The sequence below is a fragment of the Carassius carassius genome, chromosome 5 (assembly GCF_963082965.1).
Source record: "Carassius carassius chromosome 5, fCarCar2.1, whole genome shotgun sequence".
Classification (NCBI taxonomy): domain Eukaryota; kingdom Metazoa; phylum Chordata; class Actinopteri; order Cypriniformes; family Cyprinidae; genus Carassius; species Carassius carassius.
Window position 1 is genome coordinate 5,531,019 of NC_081759.1, and position 20,504 is coordinate 5,551,522.

General features: G+C 39.2%; 1 protein-coding gene across 1 annotated transcript in view; it reads right to left on the minus strand.

Moving 5' to 3' along the window:
- Positions 1–20,091, minus strand: part of LOC132140677 (calcium-binding protein 7) — a 60,674-nt gene extending 40,583 nt beyond the window's left edge. The window contains exon 1 of the mRNA XM_059549555.1: positions 19,263–20,091. Coding sequence (XP_059405538.1) covers positions 19,263–19,371 — 109 coding nt within the window. The 5' untranslated portion in view covers positions 19,372–20,091. The remainder of the gene's footprint in view (positions 1–19,262) is intronic.
- Positions 20,092–20,504: the final 413 nt, after the last annotated feature.

The window sequence follows — 20,504 nt, forward strand, 5'->3', positions numbered from 1 at the left end:
TTGAGATTGTAGAGTGTCAATGGTCCATCTGAGAGATAGGGGGTGGTAATGCACTTATAAGTCTGCGATCCACCATAAAGCAAGAAGAAGAAGACGCCTCAAGAGCAGTGACAATTTATAAGAGACATGCCACTTCCTCAATCCTCAATACAACTATATAAGGAAAACCCATAACGGCAAAGATGGCGGTTGTATGTACATGTCCCGCCCCTCCCGCTGGAAAGCCAGTCATCTGCTTTTAACAGTCAAGCCGGGAGATGATTTGGCGACAGCGAGTTGTGGTGTGAGCAAGATCAGATGGAATCCACATAGAAGAGGGTTATAACTTCCGGCAGAGAGTACGCTGGCGCATGTTGGCTGCCGCTTCTCTGTCCTTTTTATTTCCTTTTTATTTTTGTAACCTATATTCTAAATTAAGTTTTTCTTAAATATTAGTTGGTGTGTTTCACACTGCTTTTAATGATACTGGAGTTCTACTGTGGAGTTTTCGATGTGCGCCTGTTTGATCGGATTTGACAGTGTGGGAACGCTGATCTTGTCAACTGGGAACGCTTTGTGTGACTGTTTTCTGTGCTGCTGTAAGACATACTGGACTCTGGATTCTACTTCAAGTAACCCAAATCTTCAAGTAACCCAAATCGGATTTCTCTGTTTCTATCATCATGCGGATATCTCTGATATCTATTGTCATCATCATTTTGACCCTGTCTGGGCTTCGTGGAGAGCGGGTCCTTCAACACTTGGATTTCATCATGATAAGGTACTCTTTCATTGAACTTCTTTCATTGGAACATCATTTACTTCCTGACGTTTGCGTTCAAAAGACTCTGAAATCATTTGGACTTTTACGTTGACCGAAATATCTGCACAGAGGGTCGCGGCAGATCACTACCGGGACGGGGAGTGGTATTAAAGTGATACGCACTCGGTCTATGGACACAGAAACTAACAAACATTCTCTGCGCGGTGTTTGCCTTGCAAACTTGCGTTATCCACAAATGACTCGTCAGAAATTGCGTCTTGATACTGCGCGATTTGCACATCTAAATGTTCGTTCTCTTAACAATAAGACTGCTCTGCTCTATGATACCATATTGAACAATGCATTGGATATATTTTGTATCTGTGAGACTTGGCACCAACCAAATGACTTCATAAATTTACATTTGACTACTCCACCGGGATACACATGTATTCAAAGGCCACGTCTAAGTGGAAAACGTGGCGGTCTTGCTGTTATATACAGAGATGAACTATCTGTCACAGAAATTTCTATTCCTTGCATTTCATCATTCGAGTGTGTTGCTTTTAAAATGAATGGTGCTTCTCCTGTTCTTATTGTACTCATCTATCGACCTCCAAAACCTAATTCTTTGTTTTTTAGTGAGCTCTCAGAGCTACTTACATCTGTTAGCTCTGTCTGTCCATCAATTATTCTCACTGGAGACATTAATATCCATGTGGACAATCTTAGAAGTAATCAAACTGTGGAATTTATGGAGGTACTTGACTGTTTTAATATGACACAGCATGTGAAATTGCCCACTCACAACAAGGGTCACACACTAGACCTGGTGTGTTCTGTAGGGTTGGACATTGTCCAGCTGGACAGCAGTGACTTGTGTATTAGCGATCTTAAGCTTCTCACTTTTAACCTAAATGTTCCATCTTTAAGAAATGCTCATAAGAGGGTCATTAATTTTAGAAATGTTAAGAATATTAATGTTGACACTCTCTCATGTATGATATCAGAGCACTCAACAGTTGAAACTGTTGACCACTATAATTCCATTTTGTCATCTGCTTTGGACACGTTAGCCCCTAGGAGAACACGTGTCGTTACATTTGCTAAATTATCTCCTTGGTACACTACTGAGCTCAGGGCTCTTAAAGTGAAAAGCAGACAACTAGAATGTCAACACAAAAAAATCAGGTTTAACTGTCCATAAGCTAATGCATGATGACTTTTTACGTCAATATGCTGAAGCACTTAAAATAGCAAGAACAAAATACTACTCGTCCATCATTAGGGATGGTGCTGCAAATCCAAATATGATTTTTAAGACAATTAACAAAATTCTTGCTCCAATTAAACCTTCAATTTGCTTTTCTGTGCAGGAGTGTAACAAATTTCTCATGTTTTTTACGGATAAAATTTTAAGCATCTACAAGTCTATCAATCTTCCATCTTGTTCTGCAATTCCCGAGACCTATCCAGTTATTTTTCCTAAGTTTACATTATCCAATTTTGACTTAGTCACTACTGATTGTATTTCAAAATTGGTGATGGCAATGAACACCACTACCAGTGCCCTTGACCCTATCCCAACATCTGTTCTCAAGGGGTGTCTTTCTTCAATTAGTCCCCTCATTTGTAGCATTGTGAACACCTCACTTACTACAGGTACTGTTCCGAAGGCCTTAAAGGTTGCAGCTGTTACACCAGTCCTTAAAAAGCCTGGTTGTGATAAGTCAGACCTATCAAACTATAGGCCTATTTCAAATCTTCCCTTTCTTTCCAAGGTTTTAGAACGTGTGGTTGTAGCACAACTCCACTCACACCTGGTATCCAACAAGCTTCTTGAACCTTTTCAGTCTGGGTTTAGAAAGGGACACAGTACAGAGACAGCCTTGGTTCTTGTTATGAATGACCTGCTTGTCTCAGCTGACTCTGGAGCCTCAACCATCTTGGTCTTGTTAGATCTGAGTGCAACGTTTGACACAGTGTGCCATTCTATCCTGCTGAATAGGCAAGAGAGCTGGCTTGGTATTACTGGCACTGTACTGGACTGATTCAAATCATACTTCACTGATCGTTCCCAGTTTGTTGTCTTGGGAAACAACAAATCGGATAGTGGACAAGTCTGTTCTGGTGTTCCTCAGGGGTCTGTCTTGGGTCCTACATTGTTTAGTGTTTATATGCTTCCTTTGGGGCAAATAATTAGGAAATATGGTCTGGGGTATCATTTTTACGCTGATGATACTCAAATTTACATTAGCTCTAAATGAGACCCAACTGTCACCTCAAAAATTCTCTCGGAATGTGTGCAGGAAATGAAAACATGGATGCATCATAATTTTTTAAAACTAAATTCTTCTAAGAAAGAGATTCTACTCGTTGGCACACCAGCAGCTACTCGCAAAGGAAATCATTTTAATTTGACCATAGATGAAAGTGTTTTAGCTCCATCTACTTGCGCTCGTAACCTTGGTGTGATTTTTGACGCTCATCTAACATTAGACTCTCACATTAAGAGTGTTACCAAATCTGCATTCCACCATCTAAGAAACATTGCAAAAATTAGGCCCTACCTTACTCTACCTGACGCGGAAAGGCTAATTCGTGCATTTGTTACTTCTAGGATTGATTATTGTAATGCGCTTTTTGTCGGTTTACCTGTCAAATCTATTAAACGCTTGCAGTACATCCAGAATTCAGCAGCACGCGTGCTTACATATACATCATCTCGTCAGCACATTACAGGTGTGCTTTATAGTTTACATTGGCTACCTGTCCAGTCGCGTATTGCTTTTAAAACTCTCACATTAACTTATAAAGCTATGCACGAAACAGCTCCTTCTTATATCTGTGATTTAGTTAGCCTGTATACGCCTTCTCGTTCCCTCCGGTCTATGGATTCTCTAACTCTTCAGCAGCCCCCCTGCAGATTAAAATCTATGGGGGAAAGAGCGTTCTCTGTTGCGGCACCCAGGTTATGGAATACACTTCCTTTTGCTATTAGGGATGCTCCTACATTAACCAGTTTCAGGAAGTTGTTAAAAACACATCTTTTTAAAATTGCTTATTTTAATCATGAATAGTATTTTACTGTGTTGTATTGTAATGATTATTTTGTATTACTCTTTTACTTTTGTATTTTACTTGTTTTCTTTGTAGCGCTTTGGGTTTTAGAAAAGCGCATTATAAATAAAATGTATTATTATTATTATTATTATTATTATAACAACACAAAGGCACCAGACTATCAAGGTAGTTAAAGCATTTTATATCGACCACAAATATGCATTTGTTTAAGTGCTTGGCACAACACCGGCTTTCTGGATAGAGAAGTAAATTAAGTTGATGTCGTGAACTAGAGCTGAAGATCTCTGGGTTCGGTCGGGTTCGGGCTTGGTGAGAGCGTTCTGTAACAACTGGGTGAAGGAGTGGCAGGAAGCAAGTGCGAGATTAATGTAATTTAATGAAGACAATGATACAAGACAATACTGATACACAAATGACGCTGGGAGGAATGCACAGTCCAAGATGGTGGCGATGAGTGACGAATCCGGAAGGCGGAGGTGAGTTGGCAGCAGGAGACGGTGACACAGGAACTGCGGGGAAGCGAGCCGAAGGTAAGTGGTGTTGCTTGGTGGTGGGTGGGCGGGGTTCCGGGAAGACACGAATATCCAACGCAGAAACACACAAGAAAGCAAAGCATAGGTCACAAACATGAAACAACACTCTCACAAACACAAGACGCTAGACAAGCCAATATATAGGGATGAGTAATGAGTGACAGCTGTTGCTGATGACCAGGGACATGCACAGACATTTTGAGGGGCAGGGGCTCAAGTGAAATAAAGGGCACTTCTCATAATTAGTTTTTTTTTTTTAACAAAAAAGTATATATATATATATATATATATATATATATATATATATATATATATATATATATATATTAACGCAACTAAAAAATAATTTAATTATTAAAAAATAATTTAAAAAGTTAATTAATTTTATCTTCCTCAAACTCACGCAATTGTTTCATTTTCAAAAGATGTCTACAAAATAATCAGTTCACAGAAACCATGGTCTCCTTAGTATTCACTAGGTTTATAGAGCAGCAAAGGAAACCATTCCACAATGTGCATGTTTTGAAAACATTTTCTATGCTACTAGTTTCAAGTATATATGAAGAGTTCAGATGCAAAAGCCTCTAAGTGCCATCTGAAATTTTCTTATGAGCTTTTTTTTTTTCAAGCTCGTATTTAAGTTCAGTAATTTAACTTAAATGACAATTAATAGGTAATTTTCATTGCCAGTAATGTGAAATAAGTGAACATAAACATACAAGCTTGATAAAAATGATCATTATTGAAGGAAATTTCAGATGGCACTTAGAGGATTTTTCATCTGAACTCTTCATATTTAGAATAACCTAAATAACTGCATCAAACAGAGGGGCGTGTTTTACTAATAATTTGTTTATTTTTGCACAAGGCACTACATCGTTTTAATTATTTTGGTGTTATCAGAATACATAACACTTTAAAATTAAAATTACCAAAATAATTGAGTAAAAAATCAATAAAAGCCAATGTCATGTATGTATTTGTGGTGGTATGGAATACTATTTTATAAAGGTTTCGAGGAAATAAAAATAGTTAAATTACTTAAATAGTTAATTTATAAATAATTATATAAATATTTCTTCTAAATTCACCAATTTAGATTTCTAAATTTCAGGGGGAAAGACTCTTGATGTAAGTCAATAACTGGGGACGTTCTGTATGCAAATTAGGGGTCAACTAGTTAAAATGCGCACATTTGCATCTAATTGACAGGGAAATGCAGGTAAATAGGATAAACAAAATAACTAAAGCATATCACCTGGTGGTGATAAATCCTTATTTTATTAACTTATTTTATTACATGGCTTAGTTGAATTCCAATGTAGAATGTGGTCTGTTATAACCAACAGACCGCTGTGCGGAGTATAACAGACCGTTGCCATGAAAAACAGAGCGATGCTATGGACTCACAGGATTCTAACCGTAGAGACGGAGCGGACTATTTTCTTTAGCGGAAGCATAACAATCGGGTTTAACAATCGGGGGAGAGGGAGAGGGAGCGCTTCAGAACTCCTGACCTGATATTTAGATACTATATTTCAATAAATATATTTGTTTGACAGGGAAGCTGTGTGCAAACAGAAATATATATTATTTTTCAAAATTAAAAAAAAGCATCCCAGAAAAAAGGCCACTTTCTCTCCAGGAATAAAAAGGGCAGGTGCTCAAGCCCCCTTTCATGTCTATGTGTGCACGTGCCTGCTGATGAAAATTAACGGAGACGCCCACAAATTAATCAGTGCTGACGCGTAACACACAGACTTCACCCACAAAGTGCAATGCAAAACCAAGAGATCACGGTTTACCAACCGTGACATAGCCTAAATGAGCCTATGCCTATTTAGAGTGCTGAGATGTTAAGATGTCACAGAGGACTTATTTTATTTCTTTATTCCAACTTCCAAGTGGCCTAGTCTACATTAGTTATAAATAAATCATGTTAAAACATGTATAAATGACTCATTCTTGACAAAAGGCAAAAGAGCTGTGTGTGTGCGCACATTTGAATATTGTCAGGCTGTAAACGGGTAAAAGCTGTCAATCAAAATGTACTTGTCGGGCTCGGGTCCTGTCGGGCCTAACTTACAGATTACAGCTCTATTGTGAACCCTTGCGCATGTGGAGTAAAAGTATAACCTGCGTGGGGAAAGGCGTTTTAAACGTTATTTTGAGGCAAAGTCATCTTTTTCAGCGATTTTTATCATATTTTACTACTGTTTCTATATGTGCAGTTTTTACCTCCCGGTGACCAGTGAAATTGCAGTTCTGACTCTCTGCCCATTTATTTAGATAGGAGCCTGGTCTTGTTAGTCCGAAATTACGGTGCCCGTAAAGTGATTTTCATGGCCACGAAATAATAACTCGTGGGAACGTGATAATATGTCGTGGCCACGAGATATTAATTTGTGGGAACATCATATTAACTCGTGGGAACGTCATATTATGTCGTGGCCACGAGATCATTTTGTCGAGGTAAGGACATCATTATGTCGTGGCCTCAAGATGCTACCTTGAGGGAACAAGTTTAATGCGTAAACAAACCTGCGTGACCATAGCAACCCGTGAAAATCAGAGATGGAATCATTAATATTTTATTTAGAATTAAGAAATTATTATATTATTTATACATATAAAATTTATGCATTTACATTTTATGCATTTATGACATTTTATGTTAATGTTTACAGTACACTATTATTTACAAAAGTATTCAGAATGTTAAGAGATCAAAATTGAAGCAAAAAAAAAAGAATATAAATGGAATAAAAAAATATAACTGTCAGGTTAGTACTCGGAGGCAGAGGTAAGTGGATTCAACACAGTCTTTATTTAAAGGGAATAGTGAGAGGAAAGGAAGTGCAAACTTGGTGTGGGGTTTTCTGGAGTTCTAGTCCGTGAAAGCCAGGTAAGTATGCTTCTGTGAAAGCCAGGTGAGTATGCTTATATATCGAGACGTCAAAGGCACACAAAACGAGATTCCAATCCTTGTCTCCTCTCTTGCAGTGGGAGTTCAATAGACGAAGGATCACTTAGGCACTCAGGAAATATCAAGGACACGTAGGGGGGTTCAGATCATGGGATATGCCTGGAGTGTTCTGGAGACAGGAGAACAAATACACACAGGTTACTTTCTCAAATGTGAGTATACTTTACGGCTGGAGCCTTCGTGAAGACGAGGTGGGTCGGAGACAAGTTCACGAGGTCGATCCCTGTTGGAGGCTTGACAATGCATTGGGGTTTCCGGAGGTGTTTTATAGTGCAGGGGTAATGGAGACCAGGTGCTGGTGATTAGTATTTGGGAGAGAGTGAGCGCTGGTGATTGGTTGGAACCGGATCTGCCCGATCCCTGACACTACCCCCCCCCCTCCAGGGTCCGCATCAGTGGGCCTTAATCTCCGGCGTTGTGGGGGTCTGCCTCGAGGTCGTGGAGCGGGTTTCTCAGGATGCTGGGCATGAAACTCAGTAAGTAGACTTGGATCAAGAATGTCTTGGCGAGGCACCCAACATCTCTCTTCTGGTCCGTAATCTTCCCAGTCTATTAGATATTCTAACCGCCCTCCACGACATCGGGAGTCTAGGACTTCCTTAACCATGTAGATATGCTCCGCGTCGATGGGTGGTAATGTGGGTTCGTCATCAGGGACCGGGTCTGCAGAGGGAACAGAAACAGGTAAGTGATGGGGTTTTAACAAGGAGACGTGAAATGTAGGGTGGATGTGGTACTGTGCAGGAAGTTGGAGTTGATAGGGGGAATGGTACGATGTATTTTGGGCTTAGTTTTTTACAGGGCTGTCGTAGTCTGATGTCTCGGGTGGAGAGCCATACTAGTTGGCCGGGCTGATATACAGGGTTCTCTTTCCAGTGGGTGTCTGCAAAACGTTGTTGGCGATTGACCGCTTGCTGCAGGTGATGAGGGCTTGGTTCCACACTCTCTCACTGTTGCGGAACCAGTCATTAACGGCCAGCACGTTGGAGGGTTCTCCCGAGCAAGGGAACAGAGGAGGTTGGTAACCAAGGGTACATTGGTTGATTGGTTGATCTTTGTCTAAGGGAGTTTTGAGCATTTTCGGCCAAGACAATATCCCTGCTTCTGGTTTCTGTGGCAGAAGGTTCTTAGAAAACGGCTGATGTCCTGGATTTTCCCCTCGGTTCGTCCGTTCGCTTGTGGATGGTATCCAGATGTTAGGCTGACGGTGACATTGAGCATGGCAAGGAAAGACTTCCAGACCCTTGAGATAAATTGAGGTCCCCTATCAGAAAAAATGTCCCCAGGAATACCAAAGTTACGGAAAACATGGTTGAATAATAATTTGGCAGTTTCAAAAGCTGTGGGGAGACCTTTTAATGGGATGAGCTTGAAAGCCTTGGAGAATATATCTATGGCTACCAAGATACAGGGGTTACCTTCAGAAGCTGGGAGGTCTGTAACAAAATCCACTCCGATATGGGACCAAGGGCGTTGAGGAATGGGTAAGGGTAGGAGCTTTCCAGTAGGTAGTTGTCGAGGTACCTTGGTTATCGCGCAGATTGCGCACCTGTTGATGAATTCCAGGATATCCTCCCGCATCTGTGGCCACCAGTATTTCCTCTGAAGAGCTGAGGGAGTTTTATTTAATCCTGGGTGACCGGTTACGACAGAGGAATGAGCGAAATGAGAGGAACTCGATAATCCTCAGACACACATAGATTTTACCTATGGGACACGTTGGTGGAGCTGGCTGGTTCTGGGCTTGTTCATGGAGTACTTCGTCAAGATCCCATTGAATTGGGTTTACAAAGAGTTTGGTGGGCAGGATGGGCTCCACTTCCTCTTGGACTTCCTCTAAGCCATGTAGTCGGGATAGGGTGTCGGCTCTTGTGTTTCTCGATCCCGGACGATAGGATATGAGGAAATGGAAATGTGTGAAAAATAGTGCCCACCTGGCCTGACGAGGGTTAAGTCTTTTGGCTTCCTTGAGATACTATAAGTTCTTATGATCCGTAAGTACAAGGAAAGGCAGCCAGGCTCCCTCTTACCAGTGCCTCCATTCCTCGAGGGCCAGTTTCACCGCCAGTAATTCCCGGTTGCCGATATCGTAGTTTCTTTCTGCAGCAGATAACTCTCTAGAAAAAAACACACAGGGCATTGGTTTCCGAGCTTGCTCAGAGTATTGGGATAAGATGGCTCCTACCCCCGTGGTGGAGGCATCCACTTCGACGATGAATTTTTTCTCTGGGTCTGGGTGTTGTAGCAAGGGAGCTCTTGTGAAGGCAGTTTTCAATGCTTGGAAGGCCTGTTCTGCTTCCGGGGTCCACTGGAGTGTCTTGGGTTTACCTTTAAGGAGAGATGTTAACCCTTTAGGCGCCAGAGGTTTTTTCCTAAAACGTTCTATTTTGACATCTTAATTTCAGAAGGCTATATCTTAAAATTTATAAAAGATAGAGACTTTCTGTCAATTATACAAATATTAAGGATGACCCAATGTTTATGTAGGGATTTTATTTTCCCATCTAATTTGCATATTATGACGTCATATGGGGGTGGCCATCTTGAATTATAGAATTTTCATGAAAAGTCACATGTTTAAATAATGAAATGCAGTACTTCTTTCCCCCAAAAAATGTCCCTCACCTTCTGTGTGCTATATTGCACAATACTGAATGCTCAGGTAAATAGTAAGTAGTAAACAAACGGTGTAAATCATTACTAATAAATGGTAGAAACAAACCGAATGCATGTAGCAGTTGGGATTTTCAATTTACTACATGCAGCAGGCACTCTGATTCCATGTATGGGGCACATATATATTATTCATATGACACACAAACACAAGTAGACAAGACCTGTTTAGTTCAAAAACTATGCCCCGTGTCACATCGCCTCTGCTTCTGCTACGAGCAGCGCGGCCAGATCTGCCTCGCGCACGCGCCGAGTGTGCACAGCTCGGACTACTGTCAGTGTCATTGCGACTCCCCACCTTGCCTCCTAACTGTTCTATGAATACTTCAACCTCGTCTAACATACCCAGTGGCATTAGACAAAGTCTCCACTACAATACTGTCACCGCGATTGCGGAGAGGCGCGGTCAGAAGACAAATATACATGTCTAGCGCGGTAAAAATCTCCCGCCTCGTCCCCGCAACAATAACACGCCTGCTAATTTCGCGATGAACACTCTGACCCCAGCAAACATTGTTCACACCTCTGACATTTGGCAAAGGACCATTTACATTAGGCAAAGGATTCACTGTTTGTGCTTGGTGAAGGGCTATACTTTCACTTTCAGTATCACCGGCATCTTCTGAATGCAGCTATTCCCCTTCAGAATCAGTGTCCGTGAATAGAAATCCCAACACCTCATTGCGGCTTTATTGAAGCTTTATTGATGCCATTAGATAATAATAATAATGATAATAATAATAATCTATTGCCAATACTCGCTGACGTTGACAATATTGGTCAGATAAAATGGCTCAGTCTCACACTAGCTCCGCTTTTTTTTCGCACTGATTCAATGCGCTCTAGCTCGAAGATTTTGTATAGGAGCATTACGTTTTTTTGAGTCAGAGATGAAGTATTACATGTCTGCTATCTGGTGCAGGGGAGGTTGCATGAAATTTGACACCCCATTTGACAAAAACGGCCGTTTTATTCAGTGCCGCATCTTGTCGAGTAAACTCGACCGTGGCGCCAAGAGGGTTAATGGAGAAGTGATGATGCTGTAGCGATCTATGAACCGTCTGTAGAAGTTTGCGAAGCCTAAGAATCTCTGGAGTTCTTTGACAGACTTGTGTGTAGGCCAGGAAGTGATGGCTTTGGTTTTATGGTCATCCATCTTAACCCCTCTTGAGCTGATCTGGTAACCGAGGAAATTCCACGGAGGTCTGATGAAAGAGACATTTTTCCCCCTTCACAAACAGGGAGAATTTTCTAAGCTGCTGGAGTACCTGGATTACATGCTGCTGGTGTTCCTCTTCATTCCGGGAGTAGATGAGTATGTCCTTGATGTATACGAGGGCGAATCGGTTTAGGAACTCCCGGAGGACCTCGTCCATAAAACTCTGGAAAACAGAAGGGGCATTTACAAGACCATAGGGCATCACTAGATATTCGTAGTGACCGGCTGGTGTAATGAAGTGGTCTTCCATCCATCTCCCTCTCGGATCCTGATCAGATTACACGCACTTCTTAGGTCTAACTTGGTGAAGATGCGAGCGTCACGTAGTTGTTCTAGGGAGGATGGAATTAACAGTAGGGGATAACTAAATTTCACTGTGATCTTATTTAATGCCCGGTAATCAATGCAGGGTCGTAAACCACCATCCTTCTTGGGGACAAAGAAACAGCTTGCTGCCGCTGGTGAGGTAGATGGTCTAATATATCCCTGTTTCAAGGTTTCTTCAACATACTCACACATTGCAGCTTGTTCTGGAAGGGACAGAGAGTATATCCTACCCTTAGGAATGGGCTCTCCAGGTACTAGGTCTATAGCGCAATCCCAGGGTCGATGTGGGGGTAACTTGGCTGCTGCGACTGGATTAAACAAATCGGAAAAGGATGAATAGCATGGAGGAACACGAATAGACAGATTTTCTCTTGGACTCTCAATAGACGTAGAATTAATGATCATAGAATCTGGCTTTTCATTGGTGTGAGATACACAGTGTGTTTCATGACAGTTACAGCCCCAACTAGTTATCTCTCCTGTAGCCCAGTTTATTGAGGGTTGGTGTTGGATCAGCCACGGACGCCCTAGGATGATGTCTGTCTGGCTTTTCTCAAGAACGAAGGGAGTGAAAGACTTGTGGTGATTATTCTGTACACTGAGTGTGATGGGTGCAATTTGGGAGGTCACATACCCTTTGTTTATCATCTCGCATGTCACTGCGTAGAATGAGTATTGGTCATGGGTTTTCGCAAACTTTCCCGAGATGAAGTTACCTGCGGATCCGGAGTCCACAATGGCCGTGGCTGAAATGACGACATCTCTAATTCTTAAGGTGAAACTGATGGTTAATGGGGAGGACACAGAGGGTTTGGGAAGGACTGAACTCACCAGTAAACGTGGGGACAAGATGGGCACGTGCGTATGAAATGATTTTCCTTCCCACAATAGAGGCAGAGTCTGTTTTCTCGTCGACGAATTCGTTCAGTAGGAGTCAGTCTCTTGATTTCTACTTGCATTCTCTCTGGCGGTGCTTCCGGGGGTTTCTCAGGCGTGAGCTGCTGGGGAAGAGGAACTGGAGCAGGTGTGTCATGATTGCATGATTGGGATCTAAGATGCATTCGTTGGGCTTGTTGCATGAATTTTTCTAACCCCATTCTGTTGTCGTATATGGCAAGCTGTAACCGCAGATGCGGTTGCCAGATGCCAAGATGGCGGCTGAGTGGCACAACTTGCCAAAAAGGACTTTGTCACGAGTCTGCTTAAGAATGCGCTCAGGGGTATGCACTTTAGAGAGTTTGAACAGTTTGCACATTGCGTAAATCAGAGGTAAAAAAACAATATTGTTCTGTTTCTTGAACAGATCAATTGTTTAGTGTCTTTACACATCAGTGTCTCGTCACGAGCCACAGGGTTTAATTTGGTTTTGTTTGTGTATGTTTTTTTTTTTTATTGTATTGTTTTATGTTTTTAACCGTGATTTACATCCACTTACATTGTAAGACTGCAACGGTTTTAGTGAAAAATCTCAGTTTGTGTTCTAATGAAGAAACAAAGTCACCTACATCTTGGATGCCTTGGGGATTAATACATATTAATTTTTTTAAATGTTGTCACAACTTTTATTTCAATCCATTTTTAAAATGGAAGCTTACTTCCCTTTGTCTTGAGCCTGAATACTGGATTTATGTAAATCAAGACAGACTCAGACACATTGGAAAATGATGAGAGTTCATTTTTAATGTAAGCCTGATATCATTTGTTCATCTAGATCATTTAATTTAGCACTCTACTAAATTAAAATAACCTTATTTCTTTATTTATGCCAGAAATAAAAATCAATAACCAATGTTTGGTAAAAAGCCCCCCAAAATTAAGAAATGTATTCAGATGTCCTTGACATTTTTATTGTATCTGGGAGCATAAGTACATTAACTTTAAAATCATAAAACAAGATTAGAACTAATCTGTTCTAATAAAAAAGCTTAATTTAATTACATACAAGAGTTTTTCTCAATTTAATTAGGTTAGGGTTATTGAACATTTTATATTTTGACTGAGTTTCTGAACAGACAAAAGGGTTTAAATCATTCTAGAAACCATTTTAAAGCTATTGTGTAATACTTACATGGTTCTCTTAGTATGCAAATTAATCAGTACTAGTATTACTCAAACAATAAGTAGTTCTCATTAGTAAGAATGATGTTAGTTACCCTTATGAGCAATTTTTATGAACAAAGGCCAATTTGCTATATTGTTATGGTTGTAAATCACTGGAAAATTAGTTGAATTTTCCCCAGTACTGAAACCATCTGTCAGATTTTTCAGTTGGTTACGCTGCTGTCAGCCAAATCAGACAGATCTGCATCCATCAGTAGATGGTCACATCAGCACAATACATTATCTCCAAGATACATCATCTGAATTCAGCATCCAAAGTGTAGAAACTTCAAAGTAGACACAATTTCCAAAGTTTTGATATATAGGTCAAACAAAAAATAAATGAATGAAACACTGAACATTGAAATCGAAAAATATAAACTAGATAGACTTATAAAAGAAACATAACTTTGCAATAAATAAATAAATAAATCCAAGATATCAGACAAATTGCAAATGAATAATATTTTTAATATGTCAGTTTAAACATTTATTAAGTACAATACTGTTCAAATGTTTGGGGTCTGAGAGTTTTTTATTTGTTTTTGAAAAAAGTATTTTATGCTCACCGGGGCTACATTTATTGATAAAAAATGCAATAAACAAAAAACAATATTGTACACTATTAAGTGCTGTCAATCAATTCATCACATTCAAAATAGGTTTTTGCTTACATAATATATGTATGTGTACTGTGTATATTTATTATGTATATATAAATAGAAACACATACAGTATAGATTGAAAAAATATTAACATTTATATATTTATATTCTTATATTATATATAAATATATAAACATAACATTTTTCTTAAATGTATGCATGCATGTATTTGTATTTATATACATAATAAATGTGCACAGTATACACACATTTATTGTGTAAATGAAAACTTTTATTTTGGTTGCTATTAATCACGATTAATCATTTGACAGCACTAAAATATTACTGCAATTTAACTTAAAATAACTAAATATGTTTCAATATATTTTAAAGTGTAATATATTTTCAGCTTCATTACTCCAGCCTTCAGTGTCACATGCTTCTTCAGAAATCCTTCTAATATCCCGATTTGTGTTTCTTCTCATTATATCATGTTGAAAACAGTTGTGCTGCTGAACATTTTTTGTGGAAACAGTGATACGTTACTTTTCAGGATTCTTTAAAGCATTTAGAACAGCTGAAATATTTTTTGTTACATCGTAAATTTAAAATAGAAACATTTTGTAAAATTATAAATGCATTTACCTTGACATTGCATTTACTTTTGATCAATCTAATATTTCCAAAAAATATTATACATTTATTTTTTACTTTAACTCGCTTTTCACTGGTAATCTTTTTCATCTAACTTCAAAAATTGTGATCTTTGTTCTGATTGGTTGAGTCTTTGCATACCAACGTACTTCACATTGTCCGTCACAACAGTGTGTGTGAAGCTGCTGGATAATAAGTGGCCATTGTGATGCAATAGATACAATGATGATTTCCTAAAAACGTATTTTTGCAGCCTAGTTTCATTAACGCTGGATTTAAGAAGGACCATCATGTTAATAGTATATGAAGAGCAAAGAAAATCATGTTTTCAATTATACACCCTCTTTAGTTTCATCAATTTTTGACTAAGAAGCAGTAGCTTTAACAGTTTTTTTGGACCCTGAGGCTGATTGTGACTTGGTGTGTAAAACATCAGTACAGCAGTCCACCATGCTGTCAGTGTGTGCTTGATCAAGAGGGGCTGGCGAACAGCACCCCTTACCATCCCTGTGACAATGGGCTTTGAGATTGCTTTCTGAAATCCATCCACAGCACCAAATTTAATCACAACTTTATTTGCTTCCGTCACCACTGCCAACCTCTTTTAATGAAATTCCAAACAAGCTTGATGCCTGATTGTCATGCAGTGCCATAGAAAGACCATGTGGTGCGTGACGTGGGACACGGTTAAAAGTTGGGTAATTCCCGGCTTGGAGACCCCTGCACATTAACTGAATTTCACTCTCACACTGAATGTGCATTTAGTGAAAGCCTTACCAGTAATGGATGTTTATTCAGTTCATGTGAATCACATGGGTAACTGGCTCATAGTGAATAAACTCCAACAAAAAAGCAGCATTCTACTTCTTGTGAATCATGATGGATAAAAGACGTACTTATCTTTTAAATAAAAACAAACTAAAACCCTAAATGTGAGTTTTATAGAACATCCTGACCAGTCTTTTTAAGGACAAAAAAAAACATCATAAATGTGTTTTTTTCCACTACACTTAAAATATGTGCATGAGGAACAAACTGAAATGTAAACTTTTATCTAATGCAAGTCTTGGCATTCATTCTTATGAGGGAAGTATCAGTCATTTGCATGCAAATATTTTCATGAAAAATTCAAGACTGACCAGAAACTTTAGTACTAAAATTAAAAATTTAGGAGCTACAACAATCCCACCCAAGCAGAAACCACTTACTCGGCCAAATAAATGTGTTAAAGGAAATATCCCTGACATTTTTGACTGTTTTCAATGGTGTTTGATCTGTGCATATTTCTCTCCTGATTCAGACGAAGCAACTTTTTCACTGGAGAAACCAATATTATGGATATAACTTGTACTTGCAGTTTGAAGTCAAAAACACCTTAATGATGGATTCGTTTTTTATAATCATGCAGCTTTTCATTTCACAAGACCTTAAGTGATGGACTGGAGTCATGTGGATTAATTCTGATGTTTTTATCAGCTGTGTGGACACTCATTCTGACGGCACCCATTCACTGCAGAGGATCCATTGGTGAGCAAGTGATATAATGGTAAATTTCTCCAAATCTGCTCTGATGAAGAAACAAATGCATCTACATCTCGGATGGCATGAAGGTGAGTACATTTTCAGATCTTTTCAATGAATCAATTGATCCAGTTAACCAATCAAGTATAAAAGATTAATTCACTAATCTGGCTCATTCTATTCTTGCGTTCAACTCACTAACTTGATTCAGTCACCGTGGTAAACAGCCCACTGTAACTAAGGATTATCAGCGAATGATGACTCACATTGCAGTTTGTTCTTCACACAAAGCTTTTGAACAGTCTCAGAAGACTTGGAATATAGTAAGTGGAAAGCTTGAAAGCTTCATTCGCCATTCATCTCTTTTAGTGTTCCACTAAGATAAAGAAAAAAAAAAGTCATACGGGTTTGGAAGGTGTAAATGATGTCAGAATTTTCATTTTTGAGTGAACTAATCCTTTAAAGGACATTGTCAGCAGGTTAAGATGTCCAGTGTGTGAGCATACAATCAGGAGATAATGTATTTTAGATGAACCAGACTTAAAGCAATCTTCATCTGAGAATAATAATGAATTCTTCAAGCATTAGCTGAGGCTCTTATACTCATTCTTCATTTTGAAAAAGGACGGGTTTATGATGAAATATTGCTAACTAAAATAAAGATGCATGGATTTAGCTCACAAATTACATCTCAGTTTCTGCCCCAAGCGTGTCATACGAGTTATAAGAAAAATATCAAAATCTGGCTCAAACTCAAGATTCGCAAATAAACAACTGTATATCCTAAGGACAAGAATGAACATGGCCTACTTCATAAGTGTTAGCACGACTGCACTAATAACTTATTCCATGAGCTTAATTTCTATTTGCTGAACAAAACTCTTATGAGGACGAAACCCAGTGGTTTGTCTCATATTTATTCTCTGTTTTCCATCTCTGTGGAAATACGACACATATGATCTGGGGTGACCACATGCAGGCACATTTGCAAATAGATTGACTGTCACATCCACACCTGGATATTTGTGTATGTACAGAAGGCACACAATCATGTACTACAGGAAACATCCATATGTGGCCCCTCACGTCTTGCACTTGCACTTTCTCACCATTTAGCTTGTGTTAGTCCAGACCATCAGGTTTTCAAGGGTTTAGAGCATCAGAATCAGCCTTGAGATTTTGGGCTATATTTTATTTAACATGATGCACTGAGAGAAAACATACCTTGATGAATGGAATTGCAGGTGCTGAGATACTTAATTAAATCTTAATCACAAAAGATTGATCTGAAAAGACACTTTTAACTGAGCTGACAATCACACCAGTCAGAGGTCAATATATAAGGTTTAGTGGAAAAAACTAATCTGAATGGATGCATTTGACATTCGCAATTACAGACCACTACATTTATACTTTTGCAATTAAAAAATAAATTGATTTCAAAGTTCGTCAACATGCAGAGATATGAAATGAAAAAGCATGGGATTTGGATGCAATCTGATTAAACTGGACTAATTGTAGTTTGCATTTCACATGTAACCTATACCTAAGCATGGCATGGTGGGAGAAAAAAAAAACAGCATTTTATTTTGTTTTGTTAAATAAAAATACATTAATTTTTCTGTATTGAGCATGCCGTGACGAGTTCAAATTACATTTTACTGATTTCTTTTAATTGGATACTTATCAGGGTAAACCAGTGGTTTTTAATCCTGATCTTGGAACATGTAGCCAACTTAAAGCATCATATGATAGTGAAAAACAGCATTTATTTTGCTGCTATTAATCATGTAGAACACAATGTGTCAATTTCAAATGACATTTTAGTGATTTTATTTAATTGGACATTTATCAAGGTAAACCAGTTGTTTCAGTACTGATCCTTGGAGGTCCACAGCACTGCACATTTTGAATGCCTCTCTATCTGATGCACCAGTTCAGGTCTTGGTGCCACTATTTAGGAGCTGATGATATAAACCAAGTGTGTTAATTAAGAGAGTCATCCAAAATATGCAGTGATCCAAAATGTGTTAGGGATATTCCATGCATTGGGAAACACTGGGGTAATAGTACATGTATGAATCAACCAGTCTAATCATTTGCATATGTTATAGTGCAATATGTTTCAGATTCTAAAAATTAAAAGTGTTGGTTTTATGACATGGTATCAAAAACTGCAAATGTCCCCATTAGTGCTGCATATCACAAACAGGTCTTTTTGCTCTCTTATACTCACACAAATTTTAACCAGAAAAGCTAAACATGTGACTTCTGCTTTTATACGATTATATACAGTAGACACAAATGAGAAACAGTGCTATGGAAATACTCTGTAATAGTGAGTCAAAGACTTCATGTTTGGATTCACTTTTTATTTACACACACACCTCCTGAAAAATGAAGTTTAAAGTCAAAGAGATACCAGAACTGCAGCATACCACTCTCATGTATTTCTGCTGGTTTGTGATATACCTACTTTCCATAAATCACACCATCAGATTTACAGTATCCACTTCATTGAAACACAGGCACGGATAACGTGATTTTCTCGCGTTTTAAGTGAACTACGCTGTGCGTGGTGCTGAATCCTTCCAAACTGTTCTAAACAGAAAAAAAAGAATCTTCACTGTTCACTTACAACATATTTTAAGTGGAAATTGGATCATTCTGAAACGGGGCGAGGGAGATCACTTAAGTAAAATGTTCAAGGAACAGGTCTTAATACACTAAAGTAATGCAAGAATTAGTAAGAGTGTATTCGTTTTATACAAAATACAAGAGTATGGGCTTCATACAACACCTGGACCCTCTCACTCACCTTCCACCTCATCCTCAGGCAGGTTGACTGGTGCCCGGTACGACAGGATATCAGGAATGGTGCAGATTCCCCGGTACATCAAAGTGGAAGTCACCGGATGCATAGGCATTTTTGCAATTTATGTTGACCAGCACGTGTGTATTAATCCTCATATATGAGATTTACTGTCCGGACGGCAACTTTTTACCCCAGATCGGACTGAAACTCTCACTGGAGATCACGCGTGGAGTGGATTCCATGAAAAGGTCTTATAGTATTCTCGCAGCGTGCGCAATTGCGCAGCCCTCTCCAAGAAACCAGGTGCAGGGATTTACAAGTCTTCACAGGTCAATGGTGGTCTAGATGTAAGGCTTTTTGGTTTGGATCTTCACAATATAAGCAAACCGCCCGGTCTTTAGTTTGTTGTAAAAATGACAAAGACAACGAATTACGGCGGCTCCATCAGCGGGGAAACTAGCAGATCAACCCACCAGCTCACACGACGCGCATCAAACAAACGCGCATTTTTATCAATGCGACAACGTATGTGTGTGTTTGGTGAGGTTACGTGGATCGATTCGAACTCCAGGTCGTTAAGCAGTGATTTCCGTATGATTGTTTTCTCCTTGGTCGCTTCTTAAGACACAGCAGCTGAGCCTCGAACACGCACTTGTTGGACAGCGTGTGCGCACTGCCAAGAACAATGAGTTAAAAATGCGCTTAACGCGTGTGTAGTTGAAGGTCTTTTTCTCTCTTAAGAAATCCAGTTTTTCCCATGGCAAAAAAAATAAAAAATAAATAATAAAAATAACAATAATTACAAAAATAAAAATAAAACAGGAAAAGATGTCACCGATGTAATCAAACTTCCCAGCTAATCACAACATGCAGATAAACGAGCTGAGCTGTGCGTGGGGAGGCTCGGTGTCCGGGTTCCCTCGCGATGGATCTATATTTAGTCTGAGTGTAAGCTGCTGCTCTCCACAAGGTATTTCCCGCCGCAGGTGCTGGCAGGCGTTTACACACGGAGCGTTCTTGCGTTCAACAGCTAGACGGAGCGTAACGGATCGGAACACTCTTGACGCGTTTTGAAAAGTTGATCTTCTTGTTTTTTACTTGGCATGATGTCTTAAAACGCGGCGCTCACTTAAAACGCGATATTTACTTAACATGAATATTATTTGCGTGAGTACAGTTATTTTTAACCCTATAAAACACAGGCCCATATTAAAAACTTACATTTAATTCACTTTTTTAAACATT